The sequence below is a fragment of the Armigeres subalbatus genome, chromosome 1 (assembly GCF_024139115.2).
Source record: "Armigeres subalbatus isolate Guangzhou_Male chromosome 1, GZ_Asu_2, whole genome shotgun sequence".
In the NCBI taxonomy this organism is placed as follows: Eukaryota; Metazoa; Arthropoda; class Insecta; order Diptera; family Culicidae; genus Armigeres; species Armigeres subalbatus.
The window spans coordinates 308,595,436-308,622,576 of record NC_085139.1 but is presented as its reverse complement, the minus strand read 5'-3'; the positions used below and the strand labels follow the sequence as shown (position 1 = coordinate 308,622,576).

At 39.1% G+C, this 27,141-nt stretch overlaps 1 protein-coding gene across 19 annotated transcripts in view; it reads right to left on the bottom strand.

Moving 5' to 3' along the window:
- Positions 1-27,141, bottom strand: part of LOC134207896 (protein lap4) — a 250,176-nt gene that overhangs the window by 163,491 nt on the left and 59,544 nt on the right. For all 19 annotated transcript variants that reach the window (XM_062683915.1, XM_062683917.1, XM_062683922.1 and 16 more), the window contains 2 exons: positions 17,631-17,748; positions 3,942-4,110 (listed from right to left, as the gene is read on the bottom strand). In XM_062683915.1, the coding sequence (XP_062539899.1) occupies positions 3,942-4,110; positions 17,631-17,748 (287 nt within the window). The remainder of the gene's footprint in view (positions 1-3,941; positions 4,111-17,630; positions 17,749-27,141) is intronic.

Below are 27,141 nucleotides of genomic sequence, written 5' to 3'. Positions count from 1 at the left end.
TCGCTGTTTCATTTGTGGTTTTGTATAAATGTTATGGAATAATTTGTAATGTGTCATGAAATATTGTCCAAAGTAAAATTAGTGTAAGCTATATAGATGTTAATATCAGTCTTGCAAAATGTCGTGACCATCACCAGATGATCAGATATGAAAACAAAAACCACCACGCTTTTAAACGATGTTCTTTACTGACAATCACTGCAAGCGCATCGTGACATGTAGAAGCTGACACGTGAGTACCTTCGGTAAGCGTGACACCCAGATTGACAACCACAAGCTGAGAGCCATAAAGAGCATCAGGTCGGTCAGCTGTCAAAAGTGCAGGTGAGCACCGTTATTGATTGATTTTGTTGTCGTTTGATTGGACTGACGTCGTTTTTAATTGATAAATTGGATAAATCAATAGTTAAATTAAGGGTTCATTCACAAATTACATAACGCTAAAATGGACCTGGGGGCTGAAAGCCCCCACCCACCCTCTCGTAACGTATTTTGTATGGGAGGGTTCTGAAATTTGTATGGGCCGTATTTGTGAATGGCTCTTACTAAGTTTTTACCAATTTGATCCAGACTATCTTTTGAAAAAGGCCAAATTTTTATTATTGATTTTTTCAAATGGATACATCTAAAAAACGACGCATCCTACAAAAAAATGTTATATGGGTGACTATCGCAAAATCAGTCAAAGTTTCTAATAAAGATATCGGAAACAATTCAAATTGAGCCCTACACTGAAAAAAAATCAGTTTCAACAGTTTCAAAATTAAAACTCGATTTGCGAAAAAACGCTTTTTGATTTGTATGAAATTGTGTCTCAAGATAGGTGATTATGTTCCCTACCAACCGTCCATACATCGCAAGCTGGGCACTTTGAAGGAAAAAAGTTTTCTAACAAAAACTTTTCTTGTCGAAATTATTTTCAGTGTATTTTTATCCGTTGCGATTAGTTACGACCTAAATATTGTACTCTGCTTGACTGTACAGGAATATTTAAATATATGTATGTATATGTGAAATCCACTGGCACTCCTTGACACTGAGAAAAAAATCAATTCCGACAAGAAAAATTTTTGTTAGAAAAACTTTTTCCTTAAAAGTGTCAAGCTTGCGATGTATGGACGGTTGGTAGGGAACATAATCACCTATCTTGAGACACAATTTCATACAAATCAAAAAGCGTTTTTCGCAAATCGAGTTTTTATTTTGAAACTGTTGAAACTGATTTTTTTCAGTGTAGGGCTCAATTTGAATTGTTTCCGATATCTTTATTAGAAACTTTGACTGATTTTGCGATAGTCACCCATACAACATTTTTTGTAGGATGCGTCGTTTTTAATTGTATCCATTTGAAAAATCAATAAATAAAAATTTGGCCTTTTTCAAAAGATAGTCTGGATCAAATTTGGAAAAACTATGTATGTACTTTTCTTTTAATAGCACCTCTTAAAATATTGCAAAAAAAAGTCAATATAAACAATAAGAACACTTAAATGTTCCCAAAAATTCTATTTTGGCTTCATGCATTTTTATCACAGCAAAAATCCATTAATTCCGCTAAGTGGATTATTCCATTGCTGTCGAGCGTTGATTTCGAACCAAACACCGCATAGGTCAAGTGATCATCACGATAGTCAAGATGACATGGATATGACAACCAGCACATCAGGAAAGTTTTCCTATCATTCATGCTGGTGATCACAGGCAGAAGAAGTGAAGACATGGTGAGTGACCAAGCGCTAGTTGCTAAAATGTCACTTTCATGGTGATCGTTACACCAAGCATGTGAGATCCACATTGAGCATCACAATTGAGTACTTGACACATGACCTGGATTTTGTTATTGTCACGCTTTGCGTGACTTGTACGGTGACACTTTGCAGCACTGGTTAATATATCAGTCTGTACAATATTATATTGTTGAAGACGTAGAATAAATAAATAAAAAAAAAATAAAATAAAAATAAATTACGCAATCTCAAACAAATACTCCATGCAATGATGGAACTTCGAGCATTGCTAACGGTAGCGGTAACAATAACGAAAGACAGTAAACGAAAAATAATTCCTGACGCATCACACATTGATGCCAGAACACGGGATAAAACACCATACATGGTGAAGCCTCCTTTCAAGAGGCTCGGAAGCCTCCTTTCAAGAGGCTCGGAAGCCTCCTTTCAAGAGGCTCGGAAGCCTCCTTTCAAGAGGCTCGGAAGCCTCCTTTCAAGAGGCTCGGAAGCCTCCTTTCAAGAGGCTCGGAAGCCTCCTTTCAAGAGGCTCAGAAGCCTCCTTTCAAGAGGCTCAGAAGCCTCCTTTCAAGAGGCTCAGAAGCCTCCTTTCAAGAGGCTCAAGCCTCCTCTCAAGAGGCCTGGAAGCCTCCTTTCAAGAGGCTCGGAAGCCTCCTTTCAAGAGGCTCGGAAGCCTCCTTTCAAGAGGCTCGGAAGCCTTCTTTCAAGAGGCTCGGAAGCCTCCTTTCAAGAGGCTCGGAAGCCTCCTTTCAGAAGGCTCGGAAGTCTCCTTTCAAGAGGCTCGGAAGCCTCCTTTCAAGAGGCTCGGAAGCCTCCTTTCAAGAGGCTCGGAAGCCTCCTTTCAAGAGGCTCGGAAGCCTCCTTTCAAGAGCTATTTCGAACTATTTCGACTTATAAAGCTTATGGATCTACAATTGTTGGTTTGAAATAGTTTAAAAAGTTGAAAAAAAATGCCATTTAGAAAATAACGCTGTTTCCAGAATTCGAACTACGAAATCATAAATGGACGATGGACAGATAAGCAGCGAACGTAGTAACAATTTTAAATATATTTTTTGAGATTTTGAGCTCGACGTAAGATGCAGAGGAAAACTTTTGAAGTTCCGATAAAATAAAATCAGGGTTTCTTATACAAATTCTAGGAATTTTAGTAAACTATAGTCTCTAGTTGAGAGAATTAAATACGTTAAACTTGCATCGGAATTATATTATTTTAGAAGTAACCACAGCACAAATTCTGGTCAGAGACCAGAGAATTAATTTTAAACTTAAATCGTTTGTTCAGGGTTCCGAAATTCCTTAAAAAGAATTTACTCCGAAATATTCAATCCCAAAATTTAAAAATCTTTTTATTGGAACTTTCAATATGCTATTTTAAAGGTACAAATTAACATTAAAATATATTTTGTGAAAGTCTCAAGTACTGTTCGTTTGATCATTTGAGCAGTTCCTCGCTCACTATTGGTTTTCTCGAAACACCAGGAAGTTCATGTAAAACAAATGGATTTTTGGTCCTATCTTGCCTACCTTACAATATAAATATTCATGAATAGTGGCAAAGCATCTGCCCAACAAATTATTATTGAAAAGCCAATAATGAAGTCAAGCATGAAAAGTTAAGAGCGACTTTCGGGCTAACAAGCCTTAGGATAATTAATTGCATATTATTCGGCAACTCGGCCGTACGAAAACCATGTTTTGTTAAATATCTTGGCTGTGCACATGCACAGCACATGTTTCGAAATGGACAAATTGATATGAAATTTGCGAAAAAGAATCCACGTGTCTTGGAGGGACTCGAACCCTCAACCTCCTACTAGTAGAAACTTGAATTTTGATCAATTTCGAATTTGGGAAATCAAAAAGTTACTTTAGTGACATGTGCTCGAAAACAGAGATTTTTGCTCCGGACAACGATGATCACATATCAGCCCAATTTTTGTTCAGATTTTCTACTTATAAGGGACCAATGAGCAATTATGGGCAGCACAGATATTGATAGGTTCAAGTGCAAAAAATCAAGTGAAAGAAGAATCGAAGAATTTCCAGACGTGATCTGATTATTAGCAAATAGAATACACTGAACTACGTTTTTACTCAGGTGACGTACCGCGTCAATAAAAAAACCGTGTGAATCCCAAAGTTCGCAAAACAAAAATTCCGCGTTGAGCAAACCCTCAAATTTCCCATACTTACCATCCGAAATCCTGCGGCAGCGAGGTCAACGACATATCGTTGAGGCCCAGTATGGTCAGGTTGCGGAGCTGCGAGAACCCCGCCGGTAGCCTGTGGATCGGATTCGAGCTGAAGTCCAAGATCTGCAGGCTGTGCAAGTGTTTGATGTCATCCGGAATGTCGCCGATATCTGGAACGAACAGGAAAAGCAAACACACAAAACAAACATCAATTTTGCGTCGTTGTTTTCAAGGGCATCCCCCCTTTACCCCACTACCCCCTGCCTCGCAACTGACCGGTGTGAACCAATTCGCAAGAAACGATCGAACTCTCGCGGGTGCTCGATAAACAACGAAAAATTAACATTGCACCGCGATTTGCATTGTGGTGGAACGTCACCGTCGCCACCTTGACCGCAGCAGCAGCAGCACACAAGCCACCGCGACCGTTCCAACATATTGGAACGGGTCCGGGTGGTGCATACTCGCAAACCTGTTCGAGAAAAACGAGTGCGCGCGGGGAGATTAATTAGACTGCTCCCAGTGCTCCCATTAGGCAACATTGCGCGATGGATGGATCCCGCGTTGGGGCCGGGTGCATTTGAAACAACAACGAACAATGGACATGCCCGTGTCCGGGATTGCCGCGATGTTCGATGGCATCTAAACGTTAGGGTGAAGCCCACAATCGATATATTGAAAATTTGTTGGTTGGACATCCCCCATGGGGTATTGGAATATTGCCGTCTCGCAGCTCAGTGTTCATCAAGCACTTACACAGTTATTGACTGCGAGGTTTCTAAGCCTTACATAAATATTGTTGTGAAAAAGTACAGAATCATTGGATTAAATTTTTTTTAAACAGAACTTTTCCCAATCAACAGATCATAGCTACACCCTAGATAGAACATGTCAAGGTATATAGAAAGAAAACGCAACGTGAAACCACAAGGTCATATGTTCAGATTAGTCACATCTCTAATCCGAAAGGACAGTGATGTTTCATTAGCATCGACAATGGACACGACAGCTCACGTCCAGCTTTAGCAATGCCACCACCACTGGCACGGGTTGCTTGCACAGATTCATTCGTCTTCGAACAACAATGAGATGGCATCGTAGAGGTTTCTACAGAACCCACCAACGACGATGCACTCACTTGGCGGAAACTGGACTGGGAAGAACGGAAAGCGTTCTCACTCTAAAGTCTAAAGTGAACGAAAATAGATTCCTAGCCCGGCAGCAGCCATCCGCCAGACATCCACCGCACGGGTATTAAGTCAGCTGGATAATGGTTCTTCCATTGCATTGCCCGGGGTACCATCATAATGGTTTTGTGTGCCATCCGTCGAGTAAAGCACCCTCCTGAACGGGTGACAGTTCCAACGAAGATGAGAGTGCACAGAGTGGACCGCATAAAAGTTTTTTCCTCCGTTTTGCCTCATTTCAGCAATCGTCGTGAAGTCTTTAGTAAAAGTGCTGTTGTCTACTTACGATTCAGCAGGGCAGCTTTATTTGGTGCCAGTGCAATGGCGTAGCAGTTGAGGGTATGATAATTACGGTTGAAATCGACTGAATTTACAATAATAATAAATTCCAATTTCCACTATTAGAAGATAAATTCTAAAAGATTTAGCTATTTATTTTCAAACTAAGGTCGGATTGACCTATATCGTTTCTCTACCAGGAGTTCAGTTCGGATCACTATCCGTTAGAGACAGTGGGTGCTACAGTATAAACCGCCATCACCTGCTTCGAAGTAATTTTTAACTAATTAACTGGCAGCGGTTTCGATACGTTTCGACATCAACGTTGTCAACGAGGCATGCCCGAAAACATCAAAAGATATCGATAGACAGTTGAGTTCCACGGTCGATTTTGATTTTCCGTGAGCCGCACGTTCTATTAGCCCGTCTGGTAAACAACTTATAAGTCACTGAAACATTCACAAAAGATTTGATTTGCAGTAAGATGCGCGGCTACAAAGGCCATGCTGAGGGTGGCTGGGTTCTATATTCAGTGCCGGTTTAAGCAATTTTTGGTTCGTAAATTGTCTCGACTTCCCTGGGCATAAAAGTATCATCGTGTTAGCATCATGATATACACCCAACCGCCCGATGCTAGATTTTCTAACAATTCTGTATAAGAATCTACCAAAACCTGTATAAGAACTGGGCATATGCGAAATTGTTAGAATCTAATACAAGTGTTGTATAAGAATCCAACAACTTTGTAAGCTTTTCTAACAATATTTGTGTGAGAGCTTACATTTTTTGCATAAGAATTTCGCATAAGCCCAGTTCTTATACAGGTTTTGTTAGATTCTTATACAGAATTGTTAGAAAATCTAACAACCACCGGTTGGGTGTACGAATGGTTGGCTTAGAAACTTCGTGAAACTGCTTAATGAACACTCTGCTGCGAGGCGGTAATGTCCCAGTCGGAGATGTGATATCAATGAAGAAGAAGAAGAATACCAACAGGGCTCGTTGGCTCGTAGCGATCGTTGCTGCTCAGATTAGCGACTTTAGTGACCAAAGTTGACGAAAAAAGAGACCAAACAGTGACTTTCATTTGCAGAAAATAGTGACTTTCAGTCAGTGTCAAGAGAAACTCAAGATCTCAAAACTCATGTACGTTTTAAATCAAGGCCAAATCTTGCATGATTAAAATCATCCGAATGACTTACCTTAGGATTTTTTGTATTTTCACCTCGATTGATTTTTGCCTTTCTCGTGATTTTACAACTTTGTGTACCGAAAGGCTATCATTTCACTCCAAAATCGAACTTTTTATAGAAGGCTCAGAGACCCATAGTGTTATATACCAATCGACTCAGCTGGACGAACTGAGCAAATGTCTGTCTGTCCGTGTGTATGTGTGTGTGTGTGTGTGCACATGTGCCATAAAAAACATAAGCCAATTTTTCACATAGTAATTCTTAACCGATTCTCTCGCAGCAAGTTGCAATCGACAAAGAATAAAGCGTAGTTGATCACTATTGAATTTCATAACGATTGCACATTCCAAAAAATTCTAAATATTTAAATAGTTATGATAGTCGTGAAAAAGTCATAACATGCTATAAAATGCCTTGTAAAAAGAATCAACCCACGCAAGCTCTTCTACTCGCTTTAGTACAAGACTAGAGTACAACAAATGCAACACAAGTTTTGATAGCATGCAAGTTACGTTCATAACGCCATAACGCTTCTACAGCTTGAAAGCATAATAAAAACCCAACTTAATTCACCGAGTGGTAATACTGCCTTTCTCGCATTTAGCCAAGACACCAACCTTATATGGCGCTTATATATTTCGATTCCATTTTCTTAATAGCTTTCAAACGCAATGGTCGATTGTTATCAAATTCAATAGTGATCAACAAGGCTTTGTCCCCTGTCGAATGCAACTTGTTGCGAGAAAATCGGTTAAGAATTACTATATGAAAAAGTGGCTAATGTTTTTCGTTTTTTGTGTGCACACACACACACACATACACACGGACAGACAGACATTTGTTCAGTTCGACGAGCTGAGTCGATTGGTATATAACATCATGGGTCTCCGAGACTTCTATAAAAAGTTCGATTTTGGAGTGAAATGATAGCCTTTCGGTACAACTTTGTTGTACGAGAAAGGCAAAAAAGCTCGAATAAAACGCACACGCTAATAATACTTTACTTAGAACTCTTGAAAATACACTCACATATAACTCAGCATTTCAACTAATTTTCCGGGTTGGATTGTTCAATTATGTACCAAAAAGGCACAATCACTGCTAGGTGGATCAATCTGGGTTTTAGCATTATTTTTGCACGAGATAGGCACCAACACCGCTAGGTGGATTATTCAGGGTTTTTCGGAAAATGAGTGAAACGAATCGATTTTGCATGAACAAATCAAGCGCGATGCTTTTCTTTAAAATTAAAAACGAGTTTGCTCACGCGTGAGAACTTGATGAATAAGATTCGGAATGATTTTACTAGTAACACTTCGTCGGTGTTCTGCCAATTCGCACCAAGAGCCAATGGTAAATCACTCAATTTCGAGCAGAAATTTGCGTACAGCTGTTCAACTTATTCACAAACCGTATCAGACAAAATCAAGCTTAAAAATTTAGGGTATTCTAACCAAATCGGGACATACAGTGCACTCTCGCTAACTCTATATTTTCCCTTACTGCTTACTCGATGAAATTCAAAGTCCCTTCAATCTAGCATACTGCGTTGCCTTCGTAAGTCGATACCTCTTTTACTCGATATTCTCTAAGTCGAAGTAATTTTTCAATGCATTTTCACGTCTCGCTAACTCGATGTTGTCAGAAACAGTTCACATGCACTAGGGTGGCCAGACCTACCGATTTCTCGGTAGTCCTACCGATTTTTGACTCACCTACCGATTCACAGACGAAAGATCGAAAACTACAGATTTTTCAAAATTCCTACCGAGAACTACCGATTTTCAATCCGCCAAACAAAAGCACGGTCAACATAGTAATCTTTCTCATAAATGATTTAAATGATTTTAGCTAATTCCCAGGCAATTTAATATCAGAACAGTTGAATCTGCAGTATGTCGCAAATACCTTAATTTTGTCTTATCTGTTAAGATAATATTTTGCATCAAATCCATATCCACATAAGTAAGATAAGGTGTGGACCAGATAGGACCAAAAAGTTCAATAATTATTTTGTCACTTGCGACATTACATTACTGCACTTTGATAAAGAAGACTTGATCATCCGCATCTATTACTTTAAAATATTTTTAGCAGGTTTGCTCAATAACTAACATTGATGTCACGAGCATTTTTCTTCGAAACTTTCGACTATAGTTATAATTTAAAGAATTGGATTTTTTTTGGAGCTAAGGAAGTTTTGCCTGCTGATTTTTTTTGCAATTTAAGCTTTCTCCAAATCTTAATCAAATTGCTTTCCGAGTTTTTTTTTATAAATATTGGGTTTTCTGTTGGATTGGAAGCTTTTTCTTTGCAGCGTAGAGACGTGTGTGGCATTTCTCAACCAAATCCAAATGTGGTGATACAACTATTCTTGAATATAGGAGAAGAGATTTCACTGTTTATTCTACAGTGGTTCCAAATTGCACCCTTTCATGAGCAACGAATTTCATAAAATAACATAACATAAAATAAAATAAGCTAACCATGTTATGCGGCTAGACTTGAATAATGGTCCGGTCTGAAGTTCGTCAATAATTTTTTAATTCTATCATGAACATATCAATGAACGTCCAAGTTTGGGAGATGATAATAGCATTTCCATATCATTGTAAACTTTTTAAATGCTTAGAGTAAATCAGCAGTCATTCAGGCTGTTTTGCAGTACATATTGATTTTGAATCTGAGAAACATGCATTTCAGCCATTTTAAATTCATTTGTCATACCGCTTAGTTCTGTTTTCTGCGTTTTCTGTCAAATGAATCGGAAGATCAATTTGATTGCAAATGCTGGTGTTCAAAAAAGTTCCTCATATGTAAAGGGGATTGGTCTGATTGTCAACCAATCCACTTTACAAATGTGGAATTTTTCTGAACAGCAACATATGTAGGTAATAATTATATTGAAATAGATCTTATACATAAAAAGAACACTGCTGGGTAAACCACGAACTTTGTAATTTAATTCAAAGTAGAAGAGTTTTAGGAAATTTTATATTTATCTGAACTTAATCGACACTGATTTTATTTCTGATAAGGAAAGTGCATATAAACAATAAACTATGGCTCTCAAGGATGAACTTTTCAATCGTGAGGTTTACATATTTTGAAAGAGGTTATATGAAATTTTTCAACATGAGGCTAGGCACTATGATTTGGTACTTTTTCCGGCCTACCGATAACTACCGATTTTTTTACAGTCAAGCTACCGATTTATCAAAATATAATCTGGCCACTCTATAAACCACACGGTGCCGGGTTGTTTGGCCTAATGCCGTTTCACCGAATTGTTGAAGAAAGAAACCTTGATTGTGAGTATGGGAAAGTGAGTAATGAGAAGGAGTTACATGAAGTGTTCAGCAAGAAGTGAGGAATGAAACATTTATCACATCTCCTATATCTTGGATGTGAGAAGTAGGAAGGGAATTGAAGAATTAGAAATAATCAGAGAGAAGTGATGAGAGAAAAGTGAGAAGAAGAAATGAGAAACTCGATGTGAGAAGTGCGAATTGAGAAGTTAGAAGTGAAAAATAAAAGTTGAAAAGTGAGAAAAAAGAAGTGAGAAGTGAGTAGTGAGAATTGAGAAGTAGAACGTTAAGTGAGAAATGAGAAGTAAGAAGTTAGTGAGAAGTTAGTAGTGACAAGTAAGATTTGAAAAATGAGAAGTGAATAGTGAAAAGTAGTGAAAAATAAGCAGTGAGTAGTGAGAAGCGAGAAGTGAATAGTGGGAAATGAGAAGGAAGAAATGAGAGATGAGAAGTGAGTAGTGAAATATCGAGAAGTAAGAAGTGAAAAATGACAAGTGAGATGTGAGAAGTGAGAAGCGAGATATGGGAAAAGAATTTTGAAGTTTATCTTTATTTATTCCATCTTCCTTCTTCCTAATTCTTCTTCTTCCTTCCTTATTTTTTATTTCTTCTTCCTTTACCCTTTTCCTTTTTCTTCTTCCTTCCGTTTGCTTCTTTCTTTCTCCTTCCTGATTCCTTATTTCTCTTTTATCTTTCCTTCTTATTTATTCCTTCTTGTTGTTTACTTTTGCTTCCTTCTATCTTTTCTTGTTTTTCTTCTTTTTCGCATCTTACGTCATTCTCCATTCTTCAATCTCCATTTATTCTTCCTCTTTCTTCTTTATTCTTCTCTCTCCCTCTTTCTTTTTTATTCTTCTTTCTTCCTTCTAGCCCCATCCTTCTTCCTTCTATTTCCATTCTTCTGTCTTCTTCCATATTGCTTCACTCTTCTTCCTTTTTCCATCTTTTTTCTTCCTTCTTACTCTATTTATTCCTTTTATTTATTTCTTTTTTCACCTCCTTTTTCTTTTTCTTCCTTTCTCCTTCTTTTCCTTCTGTCTTCCATCCGTCTTACATTTGTTGTCTTTCTTCCTTGTCCTAACTTCTTTCAACCTTTATTCTTCCTTCTTCTTTGTGTCCTATACCTCACCACTTACTTTTCACTTCTTATCATCTGGCCTCTTACTTCCCAATTACCATCAATCACTTCCTACCTGTCGCTTTCTACTCACTTCGCAACTATCACATCTCATTTCCCACTTCTTACTACTCACACATCTCACTACTAAATACTCACTTCTCACTACTTTGTACTCACTTCGAACGTCTCATTTCTCACTTCTCAGTTTTAACTTTTCACCATTCAATCCGTCGCACTTCACTTAATAAGGAAAAACTTTTCGGCAAACGGCATTCGGCCAAATGACCCTTTTCGACCGAAGACTACTCAACCAAATGACCCTAAAGCATATTTCTACATGTTATAAAAAGTGTTTGATCTTTTGGAAGAAAAAAGTATAAATGCGTTCTCTATCTCGATACTCAACTCAATGGTCCCTGGCGAAGTGAGTAGTGAGAAGCGAAAAGTAAGAAGCAGAAAGTGAAAAGTTAAAGGTTAGAAAAGTTATAAGCGAGATATGAGACGTCAGAAGTGAGATATAAGAAATTATAAGTGAGAAGTAAGCAGTGAAAAGTTAAAAATGAGAAGTGCGATGTGCGAAGTGAGAAATGAGAAATGAACAGTGAGAAGTGAAAAGTTAACAGTGAGAAGAGTGACATTTAAAGTAAGAAGTGAGAAGTGTGAAGCTAGAAGTTAGAATTGAAAAGTGATAAGTGAGAAATAAGAAGTCAGAAATTAAATATAAGAAGTTATTAGCGAGAAGTGAAAAGTGAAAAATGAAAAGTGAGATGTGCGAAATGAAAAGTAAGAAATCCGAAGAAAAAAAAAAGAGTATGAAATTTGAAGTGAGAAGTGAAAAGTGAGTGGTGTTACCAACAGTAGTTTTTATTCGGGTACCACTGACGCCCTGACGCCCGGCTTGTCAATTTTTTTCACCTTCAGCATTTTAGGAATTAACATGCGAAGCGGTTAAAAAAAAGCCATTCTTTTGTGAATCTTTCCATTTAGTTTTTATTAGAAAACTGTAGTGAAATTGCCTGAAAACCCGAAACATGGCTAAACTCTGTCCAGTGTTAATGGTTGCTAAAGTTCAGCAAAATTCTGGAGCATGTGATGCGAGAAGGGTGAAAAGTTTTCAACGGATGCGGCCAAGGAAGAAATTGTTCGTAGATTACCAGGAAGTAGACGCAGGAAGAAAATTTATTTTGATCTGAGCATGGTGCTGATACCCAATTGCAGCAAAGAAAGAACCCTGTCATGTTCCTAGGAGAAACGCCAGCTAGAAGACTTGAATAGCGGTGCTGAAATTCATTAAAAACGGAACATTTTCGTGAAGAATTTCCTGTTTACACTTTCTTTTCTTTTTTTTTGATTTTTTAATGAGTTTTCTTTTTTTTTCTTACTGTCTTCACCCTTGGGAAGGCCGGGAATTTGTTTTCATACAGAGTGATCGTGTTTGCGGATCGGGATCTCCATTCTTAGTGTTGTATTTGATTGAAATTTTGTATCACGGTTCGAAGTGGCCGTGGAAAAGAGCAACAGAAACCTGCATGTTTGTGCAGGCACAAAGTGATCGATTATTAGCACGGGCAATGCCCTTGCTAATAATATGATCAAGGAATGTAAATGCGCAAACATGTTTAGTGTAAGTATAATGTTAGAAAAATGGTAAGTAATTTATGTTGAATCTTGTTGAATCTCCATTGATTGATTTTGTCACTAAATACGCGCCAGCATCAAAGAATTGAATTTTGTTCCAGGAATTGTGAATGCACTTCAGATATCCTTATGATATGTGGGTGTAAACACGCGGGGCTTATTGTACACGATTCTAGCTTCGGAATGTTTGTGTTCTTGAAATGGGCTATAGGAGTTACAATAGAGCTATCACCTACTAGCTCCCGGATCTAAGATTCTTGCAATTATATAAAATCAAAATGGTTGCACGAATATTCTATCCATAATGCCACTGCCAGACAGTGGGAGTTAGATTGTAATAACACAGAAGTAGCTAAGACATTGGTCCTTCTCCCGCAGGTTAGTGACCATACTGTCCCGCTGTTTCGCTACAAGTAGTAGCTAAGACAAGTGGTGAGAAGTGAGTAGTGTAAAATAAAAAAAAACCCTCATTAATCCACCTAGCGGTGTTGGTGCCTTTCTCGTGCAAAAAATACTAAAAAAATAATATATAATTAATAAGTAGTTTTTAGCGTATTTTGGGCTTAAAAAATAGTACAATGGGGTCGCTTTTTACGCGGATTTTTTAAAAAATAATTTTTTACCCGATTTTTTAAAAAAGTCTTGAAATTACGTGAAACTCATGAAAAGTTGATTATTGATCGATTTTTGTAAAAGTCGTTTTTACACGGTTTTCGGATTTCACGCGGTTTTCGAAAAAAATATTCTAAGTCTTCTTCAAGGGAAACACTTGTGTACGATGCTTGGTCATTAGAGCGAAGGCAGCCAGTCCCGAAAGTCATTTGGCCACAGCAATTAGGCCGAATGAGAAGTGAGAAGGGAGAAGTGAGAAATGAGGAGTAGTATGTGAGATGTGATAAGTGAGAAGCAAGGGAAAAGTGAGAAGTGAGAAATAAGAAGTGGGAAGAGAGAAATGAGAAGTAAGAAGTGAGAAGCGGGAAATAAGAAGTGAGGGAAAAGAAGTGAATAGTGAGAAATGAGATAAAGATGTGAAAAGTTAGAAGTGAGAAACGAGAAGTGATAAGTGAGAGCCGAGAAATGAGAAACTACAAGTGAGAAGTGAGATTTCGGATAGTGAAAAATTCGATATAAGAAGTGAGAAGCGAGAAGTGATAAACAAGAAGTGTTAAGAGAGAGCCGATAAGTGGGAAGCGAGAAATAAAATGTAAGATGTGAGAAGTGAGGAGCAAGAAGTGAGAAATAAGAAGCAAGAAGTGAATGAAGAGAAGTGAAATGTGAGAAGTGAGGAGCGAGAAATGAAAAGCAGTAAGATGTAAGAAGTGAAGGCAAGAAGGGTGAAGTTAGAAGGAAGAAGTGGGGAGTGTGAAGTGAGAAATGCAGTGGCGTTTCCTTAACCTCAATCTAGCTGTACACTTCCTTGAAATTTTAGGAATCGGTGTGCGGAAATGCATAGAATAACTAGATTTTGATTAGTTTAAACGACTCTGATAATTTTATTTTCCACGTGAAAACCACAAAAATCGATTTTAGTGAAGTCGTTTTTTACGTGTTTTTTTTGACGTATCCCCCACGTAAAAACCGACTCCAGTGTATTTTGACCATAACTTCTTATCTCATAGTCCGATCTGGCCAATTTTCAATAGCAAACAATGGGACAAGATCCCGTCGAATGGAACCTGTTGCAAGTAATTCGGACAATGCTAAGTTCAAAAAAGTGAGTCTACAAAACTTGTACACATACACATACATACACAATGCTCATACAGACATCACCTCAGTTCGTCGAGCTGAGTCGATTGGTATATAACACTATGGGTCTCCAGGGCTCCTATCAAAAGTTCGTTTTTGGAGTGATCATATAGCCTTTCGGTACAACTTTGTTGTGTGACTTTTAAGTGATAAATGAGAAATGAGAAGTCGGAAGTAAGATATAAGAAGTTATAAGTGAGAAGAGAAAAATTAAATAGTGAGAAGTGAGAAATGAGAAAGGAGTAGTAAGTGAGAAGTGAGGACCGAGGAACGAGAAGTAAGAAACGAGATTCTTTATCTTCTCTTTTTACTTTTCTTCTTCTTCTTTCTGTCTTATATCTCTCCACTCACTTCTCACTACTCAACATTTCGTTTATTACATCCCAATTATTATCTCTTACTTCAACACATTTTGCTCACTTCAAAAATATCACATCTCACTTTTCACAACTCATTTCTCACTTTCCACTAGGGAGAGTCCACTGTATATACAAAATCCAGCACTTTAACCAGCTCAGACGCGAAACACGATAGATTTTCTATGTGACTGTTTCCAAAACAAAAACTTTTTAGAGCATGAGCATGAGCATGAACAGGATAACCGTACAATTCGTAGTTGCTACTCCGTGATTGACTAGAACTTGCGAAATTGCACAGGGAACCAATTGAATGGAGCTTGGGTTTAGCTATCATTCTCAATGTGCAAATTTCGGAAATTCAATGCATTTTACTAAGTCAATTACAACGCTGGCCACGTCCTTACGGTCATCAAGGGAAGGAAGGATTATTAGTTCAACTCTCGTTGCTACTAGAGAACGAGTATACCTCTGCATCTCCACGATAGTCTTAGGATAGGATATTGTGTTAGTATGAAGGGATATATTATCTGGATTCACTTTGGTAAGTGATGCGATCTATGGGATAGGAATATATGAATGAGAATTAGAAGTACTAGAGTAATGAGAAAGTATTAAAGTGAATTCTAATGGGATTCATTTTTTACAATTAGATTTTGAATGCTATTGGATTCTAATACCACGCACACGTCTACCATACCATCGCTACCCGCACATCAACCTCACACATTCTTACTTGTATGAGGCCTGCTCGAGCATAGCGACCGTATATAGCATTTGTATGCGGGTACAAATGAATACCAATCTATTTTTACATTTTATTTACTGCTACTAAGTAAAAGGCAGCTTTTTATAACAATTCTATATTTAGAATCATACTTGCTAGCAATGAGAATTTGATTTGCAAAGAGATTGGGTTTTATGATTAATGAAATTATCTAATAGGAAATTGAAAAGGGCTAGGGATCAAACCCTTAATCTCCTGCTTATGAGGCAGAAGCAGTGACACAAGGCCACCAAGCACCCTGTTCCCAAAACAAAAACTTTTTAGAGCAGATAAAAACGTCAACAGCTTCCAAAACATCCGCTAAGAGCACTGTTATAAACAATTACTTATTTTCGTCTACGTGGTTGCATATAATAACTACATAACTACCTTTTGCAACCTACAAAAAGTAAAATACTTTACTATGTCCGAAACCCGATTTGTGCAATTGAACAGCATGCAACCTACAAAAAGTAAAATACTTTACTATGTCCGAAACCCGATTTGTGCAATTGCACAACATGTAAGAGATTTAGTTCGAAAAACGTATTGGAGTATAACCATTGCGTGGGGGGTTTGATCCCACGACCGTCAATTCTTTGTAAATTGGCCCTCTTTTACGGAATTTCGTTTCTCGGAACTCTATGCGATCCCCATCCCAGCCACGTCGATGATTTTCAGCAGAAAATAGAATAAACAGCAATCTTCAAGTGGCAAATAAGAGCCAGCGCTTTGCTAAAAGCAACAAACCACTCGCAGCAGTGTGCTCGTTCGCTACGCTTAAACCTAGCGAGACATTAGACAATGAGACCCTAAATAAAGCAGAGAGCTTTCATACATTTATGATCACACAACGGTTCCAGTTCCAGTGCATAACTTCACGAATGGAAGCACTATTCGCTGTGCTGCTGGTTGGGTATGTAGTGAAAAAAAAATAAACAAATAAACGACCCAGCACAAGTGAGTCAAAAATGTACCGTTTTAGTTTTTGTTTGTGCCTCCCCGGCTCTTGCCATTTTTTTCACTCGTTCTATTTAGATGCAGATATTTAGAAATCTACTGCATACTAATTCAGAACGACGCTCGCTCACTATCGGCCTCGGCCGCCAACTGGAAATGAGTGTGCAAAACGAAAACAATAATGTATTTATTATTATGCTGCCATGGGCCAAACTCAATTCATGCTTCCCAGAACGGGTGACTCAACTTTTTCGAGACGAACTATGAAACTGGAAATTGAGTTTGGACTGTTATGGGGTCAGCCGTTCGACGCGGACAAGTGTATGTGGAGCAACATCAAAGTCGAGCTATCATTCAATCCGGTTGATGTTCCTCCCTCTCATACTCTAGAGAGAGATGGTGTCTAAACAATGACTCAGATTGTCTGCCACCCGAACACTTGCTCGAATTAATCCCTTTACAAAGCACCATTTACATTGCGGCTGGCTGGTACCGAAATTGAACCGAAAACCATTGAGTGGAACCGATAATTGTGAGTAAATTGATCAATTTCGGATCCCTCTGTGGCAGAATATGAAATGACCGTAAATCGAATTGTTCCCGCTTGATTCCCCCGACGAATGGACGGATGACGACAACGACGGTCGAAAAGTATCGACAAACATGATGACGATTAAATAACAACCACCGCAACGAATGGGACCCGTGCATTTCCCACGCCGCGGACTGAGCCTATCGGTTTCCCATTTTGCTGCCAAACGACGTACATTTAAATAATTTCTCCCCGTCAGAGATGTGACAGATTACAAATGAAATATTCACCGAATAGATCAATCGGTAAATCATTTGCTAAATGATACACCGAATGGACGGGCACCGAAAACGATGGGACAGTGTTGTCAGCTGATTTGGGTTTGTTCTCTACCAAGCGAAAAGGGATGAATGGGTGTGGTCTGCCCGAGAAGCTTTTTGCTTACGTACATATGCTGTAGTTATGATATTCAGATTCATCGAAGCGTGTCACCGATATGTTTCGCCTGATTTGCATATTTAATAGGTAGCCCTTCAATTTAATCCGAACACCAAGTTGTGCTGTCTTATTCGGAAATTACGAATTCATCAGCAAAAACTTACCATTCCGTGACACGTCCAGTTCCACTAAATTTTCGAAGTTCTGAATGTCCGAGGGTAGTTTGATGATCTCATTGTCGCTGAGACCGAGTTTCCGCAGCCGGTGCAGTCGAAAAAAGTTCTGGAAAGAGAGAATCACAGAAAAAAACATCACCATGAGAATACAAGTTTGTAAACAAATTCACACCGCGCTCGCTCATCGCGGCCCACTTCTCCACTTTGGCGAACCGATGAGTGAGCGGTGAGTGGTTCGTTATAGAAAGTAAATATGCGTGGTGTGGCCTTTTCCCCAGTCAGCCCCCTTTGTCAAAACCCAGACCGACCGTCATCGACCGACCGAGTCGTTTGGGGGCTTTTTGCCAAAGGAGCATTAGAATAGACGGTACAGCGCAACGTTGTTGCGGCGTTGTGGTTGTTGTTTTACCGTAGTAGAGTTTACGACAGAGTCAGCTTTATGCATTTTGTAAATTTGGGACACGGCATTGAAAATTCATTGTCTTCTTACGTAGTCAATCGACGACGGCGACAACAACAATAACGACGGTGTTCAGTTGATGATGGAGCACAAATTTGGTGTTGTGGCAGTAGGAGGGCGCTTCTACCACTCGTTTTTTTGCTGTCAAAGACATTGTCGCTGTCGTTTGTTGGGATTCAGTGTTATTGTTTGTGACCACGTTTAATACAAACAGAGCCTTTGAAGGTTGCGTTACTTTTGCGTATGCTACAAACGATGGTGAGGTCTTTGACCATTGGGAAGGAATGCAACTGTCAAGGAAAGATGTAAAGTAAAATAAATGTAGGAAAACTAGAATAGTTCGGGTTTTACTTAGAGAAAAGATCTATTATTAGTTAAGCATCTGTCGCATCACAGACCTTAACGTAAAAAAACTATACTATTACAAATTATTAGGCCTGAATGGTTATTTTGAATGAATCTTACATCGATTTGCAATCGATCGATACCAAAACCATGAAAATCCGTTGAGAAATGATCGACTGCCCGTAGTTGCTACTCCATTATGATCCGATCAGCTGTTCTTGCACAGAGAACCAACAGATGTTTGCTTGGGACTAGCACTCATCTTCAATGTACAAGTACTGGTGATCTCATTTGTTAGGTCACACTAGCGCCTGCCACGTCAGAATGCAAGTCAATATAGGGAAGGGGGAGGAAATGATGGTTCAATCACTCGCCCACTGCAAGCCGATTATACCCCTGTACTTGCCACGAGCTCATGCGGAACTTATTGGGATTTTGACGTAGGACTTACGTCTCTCTTTACTATACCGGGTGTCTTTTCAAAATATTCAAATCGACCGCGTTACGCTGTGTTGAAAGATTTTAAACGTTAATAGCGTTCGTCGCAGTGGACGAATTTCTGCGGTAAGCCCCTCAATCGACAGATTTCAAGTATGCCTTTCATGTCCATGCTTGATAAGACCCGAAAAACTTGTTTCAATAGGCATTAAACTGTTTTCAATGAAAAACATTGAGATCAAGGGAACCTATAAATATGGGTACCGCATAATTCTTGCATCATTCCATTACCATGTTCTGATTGGTGCAGACACCAGCGAATGAGCAGCCGCTGGGTCTGCCGAGAAGCCATAAAATAGCGCAACGCGATTTTTTTCCTCTCATTCTGACCGGGACAAGCGAAGCAACCGCATCATCGAACAGCACTTAGGCTGATGACATACTGGGAGCGAAGAGAAGCGAAGCGAAGAGGTTAGTGATAAGCAAAGTGAAGTGAAGCGGCGATCAATGCGAGCTATGACATACTGAAAGCGTTTTTCGGAGTGTTGATCTTGCAACAAATACAAGTGTAAAAACATGGATTTCCTCAGATGAAGAATATTTTGCTTCTCCAAGCATATTTAGCACAAAGAGAAGTGTGTTGAGGAGATTTATAGAATGTCGCAATTGAAAATCGATTTTAATATGTGAGCGATAGATTATCACCACATACAAACAGACGTAGGGCGTAGCTATGGTTAAACTTTTTGGGCCATGTTTTATTCCTATTTTACGTTTGCTCCTATGGAAAATCCATTAATTACGTAACGAGAAATTTCCAATACGACCCCCCCCCCTTTTGTATGAAACATCTGAAAATTTTGCATGAATCGTCACACTTCGCCGACAACACCCCTCCCCCTTCAAGCGTTACGTAATTTATGGATGTTCTTCTTACAACATTTCTCTACACTGAAGTTGATTTATCGGGAGCTTCGCACATCATGAAAACAACTTCCACAAAAATTGTTTTGTCTCGGCAACCTTTTTGAAAAACGGCGTAAATAAACGCAAATTCCAAAAATCCGCAGAAAAAAGGGAAACCATTTCCCACCAATGGCCGGCAAAAATTGGGACAACAATTTCCTTATCTATCGGATTGTTCCCGAAGTTTTAATATGCGGACATAAGCAAAAATTGCGCAAACCCGATTTTCGTTGAAGTTGAAGAGCTTTTCAAGATACACGGTACGTATCTCCCGCGTAAAAACCGACTCCAGTGTAAAATCAAATATCAAAGCGATTGAACACAACAATTTCATTCGGTTCAAACACGCATTACAGATGCGTGAAAAATCTATCATTTGAAACTAATCCTAAATACGAGAACGATATTAAAATAACAAGTTCAACATCCATTTGTCTGTGGTAACAGCAAAATACGTGTTTTTTGTTTCAAAGTGTTTCTAAATGTATGGACTGCACCAAAATATTCCCAATTTTAATGAGTACCGCTACTATGAAAAACATCAGATTTGCTCCATACATGTAGCTAAAACCATACATATTTTAATGTTTTCATTAACCAAATTTACAAAATAAACAATGTTGCTTTTCTCTCCCGCAATACTTTTCACCCACAGCCATTTTACACAACTGCGAACGAGGGTAAGCTCAAATCAACAAACATACATAAGTGATCCTTTGCGATCTCGCGCGGCAAAGCACTCTATGAACTGCTTCGCCTCTTTGGCTGCCGCTTCTCGCCTCTTCTCATCGCTTCCACTATGACAGGTATAAGCGATTTCCATATATCGCTCATTGAGGTAGCTTTCACGCGGACGCTTCGCTTCCCTCTCAACTCTTCTAATCGCTTCTCTTCTCTCCCAGTATGGCATCAGCCTTACACCATTTCGCAGGGAATGAAGTCATCGAAGCCACCATCAGCCGAAACCTAGCCAGTACAGCAGCAGTCCACCCTACAGACCCAACTCAGCAGCAATGCTGAGCAGATACCGGCAGTAGCAGCAGAGTCGAGCCGAGACCGGCCGGCATCGGTGATGAGCCGAGACAGGCTGAAGAAAAGCCACGTGATGCAGCATGTATGTCCGAAAAACAAACGGTTCTTCAGAGAGCCAATGATAGAAATCAATATCAAAGCATTCAATTCCCTTCGGGATAGAAATTGCAGGGTTGTTACGGAGATGCTGAAATATTTTCCGCGCCAAATCCGCGCCGACTAAAATCAAATCCACGCCATTTCCGCGCGACATGAAAATCCATTCTGCGCCAAATCCGCGCGACCCAAAACTAAATTCTAAGCAAATACACGTTAAATATCAATATTAAATATTACGCTGAACACTACAACAATTTAGTGAACGTCTTTTTTCGAGTTCGTTTTTATAATATTACTGATTTTAAGTATATGTTTTAACTTCAACGTTACACATGTTTGTACAAAATTAAAAATAGGATTAAGGAAAAAGCAGTTGATATAACAACTTATCTAGATGGTCCTTCTTGGAATTTCTGAAGAAGTCGCTCCAAAATTGTCTGCGGGTGTTTCTCCGAGAACATCTGTGGAAATTTCTCCATTCTTGCAAATGGTTCCCCGGAAATTTATGCGGAATTTCATTTTTTCATAATTTTTTGTGAATTCCTCAAAAACAACATGCAGGAAATTTTCGGGAACTGTATGTGGACACCTCTAATTAATTCCTACAGAAAGCGCTTGGGAAATTCTAACAGAAATTGGTTGGTGACTTTCTGTTGAAAAACTTCCGAAAAATCTGTTGTTAAACTTTCAGGATTTTTCACAGAAATTCTTGTGATCATAGCTAAATAAACTTCGAAGGAAATCGCAACGTGAATTCTTGCGGGAATTTCTCGGGAATCTGAAAAAGCTGTTCCGGGAAAACATTTTCAAAAATTTTCAACAATTTTTTTTTTCAAAATCAACATCAAAAACAATTTCTGCGGAAGCACTTAAAAGACAGGTGTTCATGTCCTTCAACAGACATGTTTTGAATGCGCCATGCTTCAAAATGGTTTAAAAATGACAACAAGTGGCGCCCCTCTCCTCATAACATTTGTTTAATCAATGCTCAAGAGTGTAACCATGAAATTCAAACAGGGTTTGTTAATATCCGAAAATTGATGTTAGTAAATAACTACTAACGTTAATTTTGTTCTCGAAAACATTTGCTAACGAGAATGAAGCCCATCTAGATAGACATAAAACTAATTTTCCAATAAACGTCCTTAGATATAGAATTTCATTTGTTTAAATACTCCTAAAACTAAATCCACACAAAGTCCTAAAATCGTTATGTAAATCCGCGCCGAATCCGCGAAAACCGCAAAATCCGCGAAAATCGCGAAATCCGCTTAGTCGTAACGGTCGTAACAACCCTGAAATTGTACTTGGGTGCCAAATCCAATATTCTAGAGATAAAATTTTATGCGTGATTTTCATAAATAGCGTTAAAACTAACAGTGGATAATTTTTCTGACTTAACCGCGAAGTGGACGAAGGACTTCACTTGACCATGCCTTTAAAGATTCATAAGATGTCCAAATCTTCCACATAATCTTATTTGGCTTAGCTTGGCTTAGGCTTAGACTGACTGTACATATCAATGGTTGCTACTCCGTGATTGATCAGAACTGGTGCAAATTGCACTACGATCCAAGTGAATAGTGGTTGAGATTTACCAACTATTCTCGAAGTGCACGTTTCAGCAGCTCGCAAATGTTGATCAATAACGGCGCCGGCCAAGTCCTTACAGTCAGTTGGGAAAGGGAGGGAATGTGAGTGTGTGGTAATTGTTGCTACTAGAGACCGAGAATACCTCTGCATCTCCACATTTACCACGGGAAGAAAGTAGTGTTAGTTGGGTGGGGTAATCAGTAACATAGATCGGGATTCACCATGGAAAGTGATGTGACCTATGAAACTTCTACACAGCAGTATTAGCATTTCCTTAATTTGTTCAATTGTTCATTCTTCGCGAGAATAAACAATCAATCGCTCAAAGTGAGCGATTGTTCATTTGAATTTCGGATTATGCGCCCGCGTTATCATTTCATTAACGTAAGAAAAGTAAAAAAGAAACGGGATTAAAATTGAAAATAATGAATTATTGGCAGTGGCTGATTTTCTTCCCGCCGCAGCCGCATCCAGGCGCTATAGTATATGCACAAAATAGCCAGCAAGAGTTAACCGCCAGAAATTTGTATGGCGAAAGACATCTAACGCTGGTTTTCTCAAAATTAGGAACTTTTCATGAAAAACTATTTGGTACCGGCAATGAGGGATGGTGTCCGCTACTACGCCTACCAAATATTTTTTCGATTAAAGTGCTTAATTTGGAGAAATCGAACCTTAGATGCCTTTCGCCATACTGATTTCAGAAAGTTAACTCCTAGTGTGCCGCTGTAAGCACGCTCAAAGCAGGCGATTCATTGATAGTAATCGGAAAGCTAATGTTATTCAGCAACCCTTATTTTATCTCTATTTGACGTTAAGTAAGAATGTAAGTTTACGTTCATTTTACATGTCGTTTATTTTGCATTACTTTCGCGCGCGTGTGTGTGTCACTTGCCTTGACCAGTATACCGTAATCAGGATCTCACTGGTATTAATCCTGATGTGCCGGTTGGCACTCGTGTTGGGCTTGTGCGCTTTGAGCGGCACACGGTCGCTTCCTAGTCTACAAAAAATCGCACATGGTGCAATACAAGATGCTAAATTGGAGACGATATACATACATGTTGTACCTTTGTAGTACCTTTATCGCCTGCACTTAAGCATCCTACACGACACCATATACGTTCATGTGTTGACTGGGTTTGATAGGGCCTGCTTATGGACACATGCAGCTTTTTGTAGAGGTTCAACAGAGCCCACTGTCAAACCCCACCACATCCTAGGCAGGCCCCCTAACTCGCAGTGGCCATGGGGAGGGGTCGTCAAGCCCTTGGACATAGTCCCTGCTGCCCCTTTAAGATGTCCAAATCTTCCACATAATCTTATTTGGATAAAAAACCACCGATAACAGCTCAAACATTAATAAAATATCAATCGATTTTTCATCAAATGTTGGATTTTTTGGCATTGATAAAAAAATATGTAGAAAAACATTGTTTGATACTGACCGCACACAAAGCGAACGTGACTGAATGATCGTCCCATGTTATGAATTCTAAATCTTATCACCCGAAATCCCATGTCCGGGTGTTTCTTTCCTTCTACTACTAACAATGTTGTCTCAGAAAAGAACACGTATACTTCCCACCTGAACTGCAATTCTAAGCTCGCTTGCCCGGCTTATTGGCCTGTATCAAGCGAAAAGTCCCGTTAGGAAATAGACGCCAGCAGCGAGCAACAAGCGTAAAAAAGAAGAAGCCCTTCTCGAACGCGTTGATGATGATGACGCTTTGGCTGACAAAGAAGCGGGATACAAGACATTAGCTGATTGGCCCACCAATTGGGAAGCAGAGAAGATTCAAAATTAAGTAGTATAAAAGAGAAGTGCATTCGCTCGCAGAGCATTCAGTCTTTTTTATACCATCACTAGAAATTCGCGGTTATTTGAAAAGATCGTTTTCTTACTTTTTGCACTTAGCCGAAGCAAACAGCCTTTTTCAAGGCTCTAAGAGTTAAAAATAATGTCTACATCCCTTGCTGAGCCAGCTTGTGGTTTATTTCAGGCAGTCCTTCAGTGGGAAGGCTGCCACTGTCGAGGCTAATATTTCGTGACCGGACAGATACTTCCTGAATTTTTTTTTTCATGATTTTTGTTCGAGGTAGATTTAATTACAGAAATCAGATGTTTGATGAGAAGATTTTGCCAAGGAATGGTATGCAACGCCGATTATTTATCCAAAATAGTTGATGTGAGAAAATTGGACATATTATTATGTATCTTAAAGGCATGGTCAAGTCAAGTCCTACGTCCACTTTGCGGCTATGTCACAGACATTACCCATTGTTCGTTTTTAAATTAGGTTTGTAGGACAGAGGTTCGTCTTGGATAACGAGCTGCCAATGTGACAGATACGAAAATGGAATTTAAAGAAATTTCTAATTGGATGTAGGAAACGAGTTTTTTTTTCGTTCATTTAATATTTTTTCGTTCAAGGTATAGAATAGCAATGATAGCGTATGGAAGTCCATTTCCAGTACTAGCGATTGCTAGAACATGAACTGGGATTGAACCCACGACCTCCTGCGTATGAGGCAGAAGCAGTAACCATATGACGACCAAGCCCTGTTAAGTTGGAAATCACTGCTAAAGAATAAAAACAAATCCCAGCTGCATATTTATATCAGAATAATGCGGAACAAAGCAAACAATCCCTTACTTGATATTAAAGGGACCATCGAGTTAGGTAACACGTTTATATTTTTTTCTAAATATATCAGACACTTTTCATAGCATGTAGAAATATGATTTAAAATAATTTAGTCGAATGTTATTAGGCTGAAAGGGTCATTTGACCGAATAGTTACTATTGTTCCCTTATTAAGTGAAAGGAGAAGTAAGATGTTCGTATTGAACAATTAAAAGTGAGAAATGAGATTTTTGAAGTGAGTACAAGACAGTGAGAAGTGAATACTGAGGAATGGAAATGAGTACTTAGTAGGTAAATTAGGCAGTAACAAATGAGAAGTGTGAAGTGAGTGATGAAAAATGAGAAACGTGTGGTGAGAAGTGAGATGTAATAGTTGTTAGTTAGAAGTAGGAAAAGAGTACTGAGTAAAACAGAAGCAAGGGATGAGAAAAGAGGAATGATAATTGGTATGTAAGAAGCGAGGAGTTGAGAAGTGAGAAGTGAGTGATGCGATGTAAGATAGAAAGAAGAAGGAATAAGAAAAGAGGAGGAAGTGTGACTCATATTCCGAAAAGTCGCTTTTAAGGTCTGAGGGAAGCTCTCTCGCGGTAGATCGCTATTTTCATACTAAAATGTCTATAACTCGGAATTGGGAACGAATTTTGCTTATCCCAACTGACAATCTCTTTGAAATTTATCAAAGAATGATGCTAGAAAATTTTGTAAACCTACTGTATCCCAAATTTGATATAAGCTCTAAATACTAAACAAATGTACAACTAAAATTTCCGCTTCTCAGTACCTCTCTCCGATGATTTGAGGCATAAATGAACCGAATTTTGCAAAGCCTAACTGACAAAAGTTTTGATTTTCATTTTGATGCAATAAAAAGTATATGTGACCGCAATAAATTTTGCAGGAAGCTCTTTTTACTTCAACCAAATTTTCCAAATTCCATTCCGGGAGAGTAGCCAACATCATATTTTCTTGTGGCGCACGGCAGGAAACGAGCGATGAGAGCGATAGAAAGTCCGTCAACTTTGTATGTAGTATGACACTAGAAAAAAGCATATTCCCATTTGTAAACACGGAGATACCAAATAAATAAATAGAAATAAATGTAGAAATGGGGCGAGATTAATAATTGATGGTAAATAAGACAAGAAGTTCCTCCAGGAATTCCTTCATAGGAACTTCGGAAGGAATTCCGGGTGGAAGTTCCGGAAGAATTCCCGGAGGAACTTACGTAGGAATTCCCAGAGGAGCTTCCGAAGGGATTACCGGAGGAACTTCCGAAGGAATTTCTGGAGGAATATCCGGAGGAATTTCCGGAGAAATTTCCGGAGAAATTTCTGGAGGAATTTCCGGAGGAATTCCTGGAGCAACTTCCGAAGTAATTCCTGGAGCAACTTCCGTAGTAATTCCTGGAGGAACTTCTGAAGGAACTCCTGGAGGAACTTTTGAAGGAATTTCTGAAGGAACTTTCGAAGAAATTCCTGGAGGAACTTCCGAAGAATCTCCTGGAGGAACTTCCGAAGGAATTCCTGGGGAAACTTCCGAAGAATCTCCTGGAGGAACTTCCGAAGGAATTCCTGGGGAAACTTCCGGAGGAATTCCTGGGGAAACTTCCGATGGAATTCCTGGAGGAACTTCCGAAGGAATTCCTTGAGGAACTTCCGAAAGAATTCCTGGAGGAACTTGCGATGGAATTTCTGGAGGAACTTTTGAAGGAATTCCTGGAGCAGCTTCCGAAGGAATTCCTGGAGGAACTTGCAGAAGGAATTCCTGGAGGAACTTGCAGAAGGAATTCCTGGAGGAACTTCCGAAGGAATTCCTGGAGGAACTTGCGAAGGAATTCCTGGAGGAACTTCCGAAGGAATTCCTGGAGGAACTTGCGAAGGAATTCCTGGAGGAACTTGCGAAGGAATTCCTGGAGGAA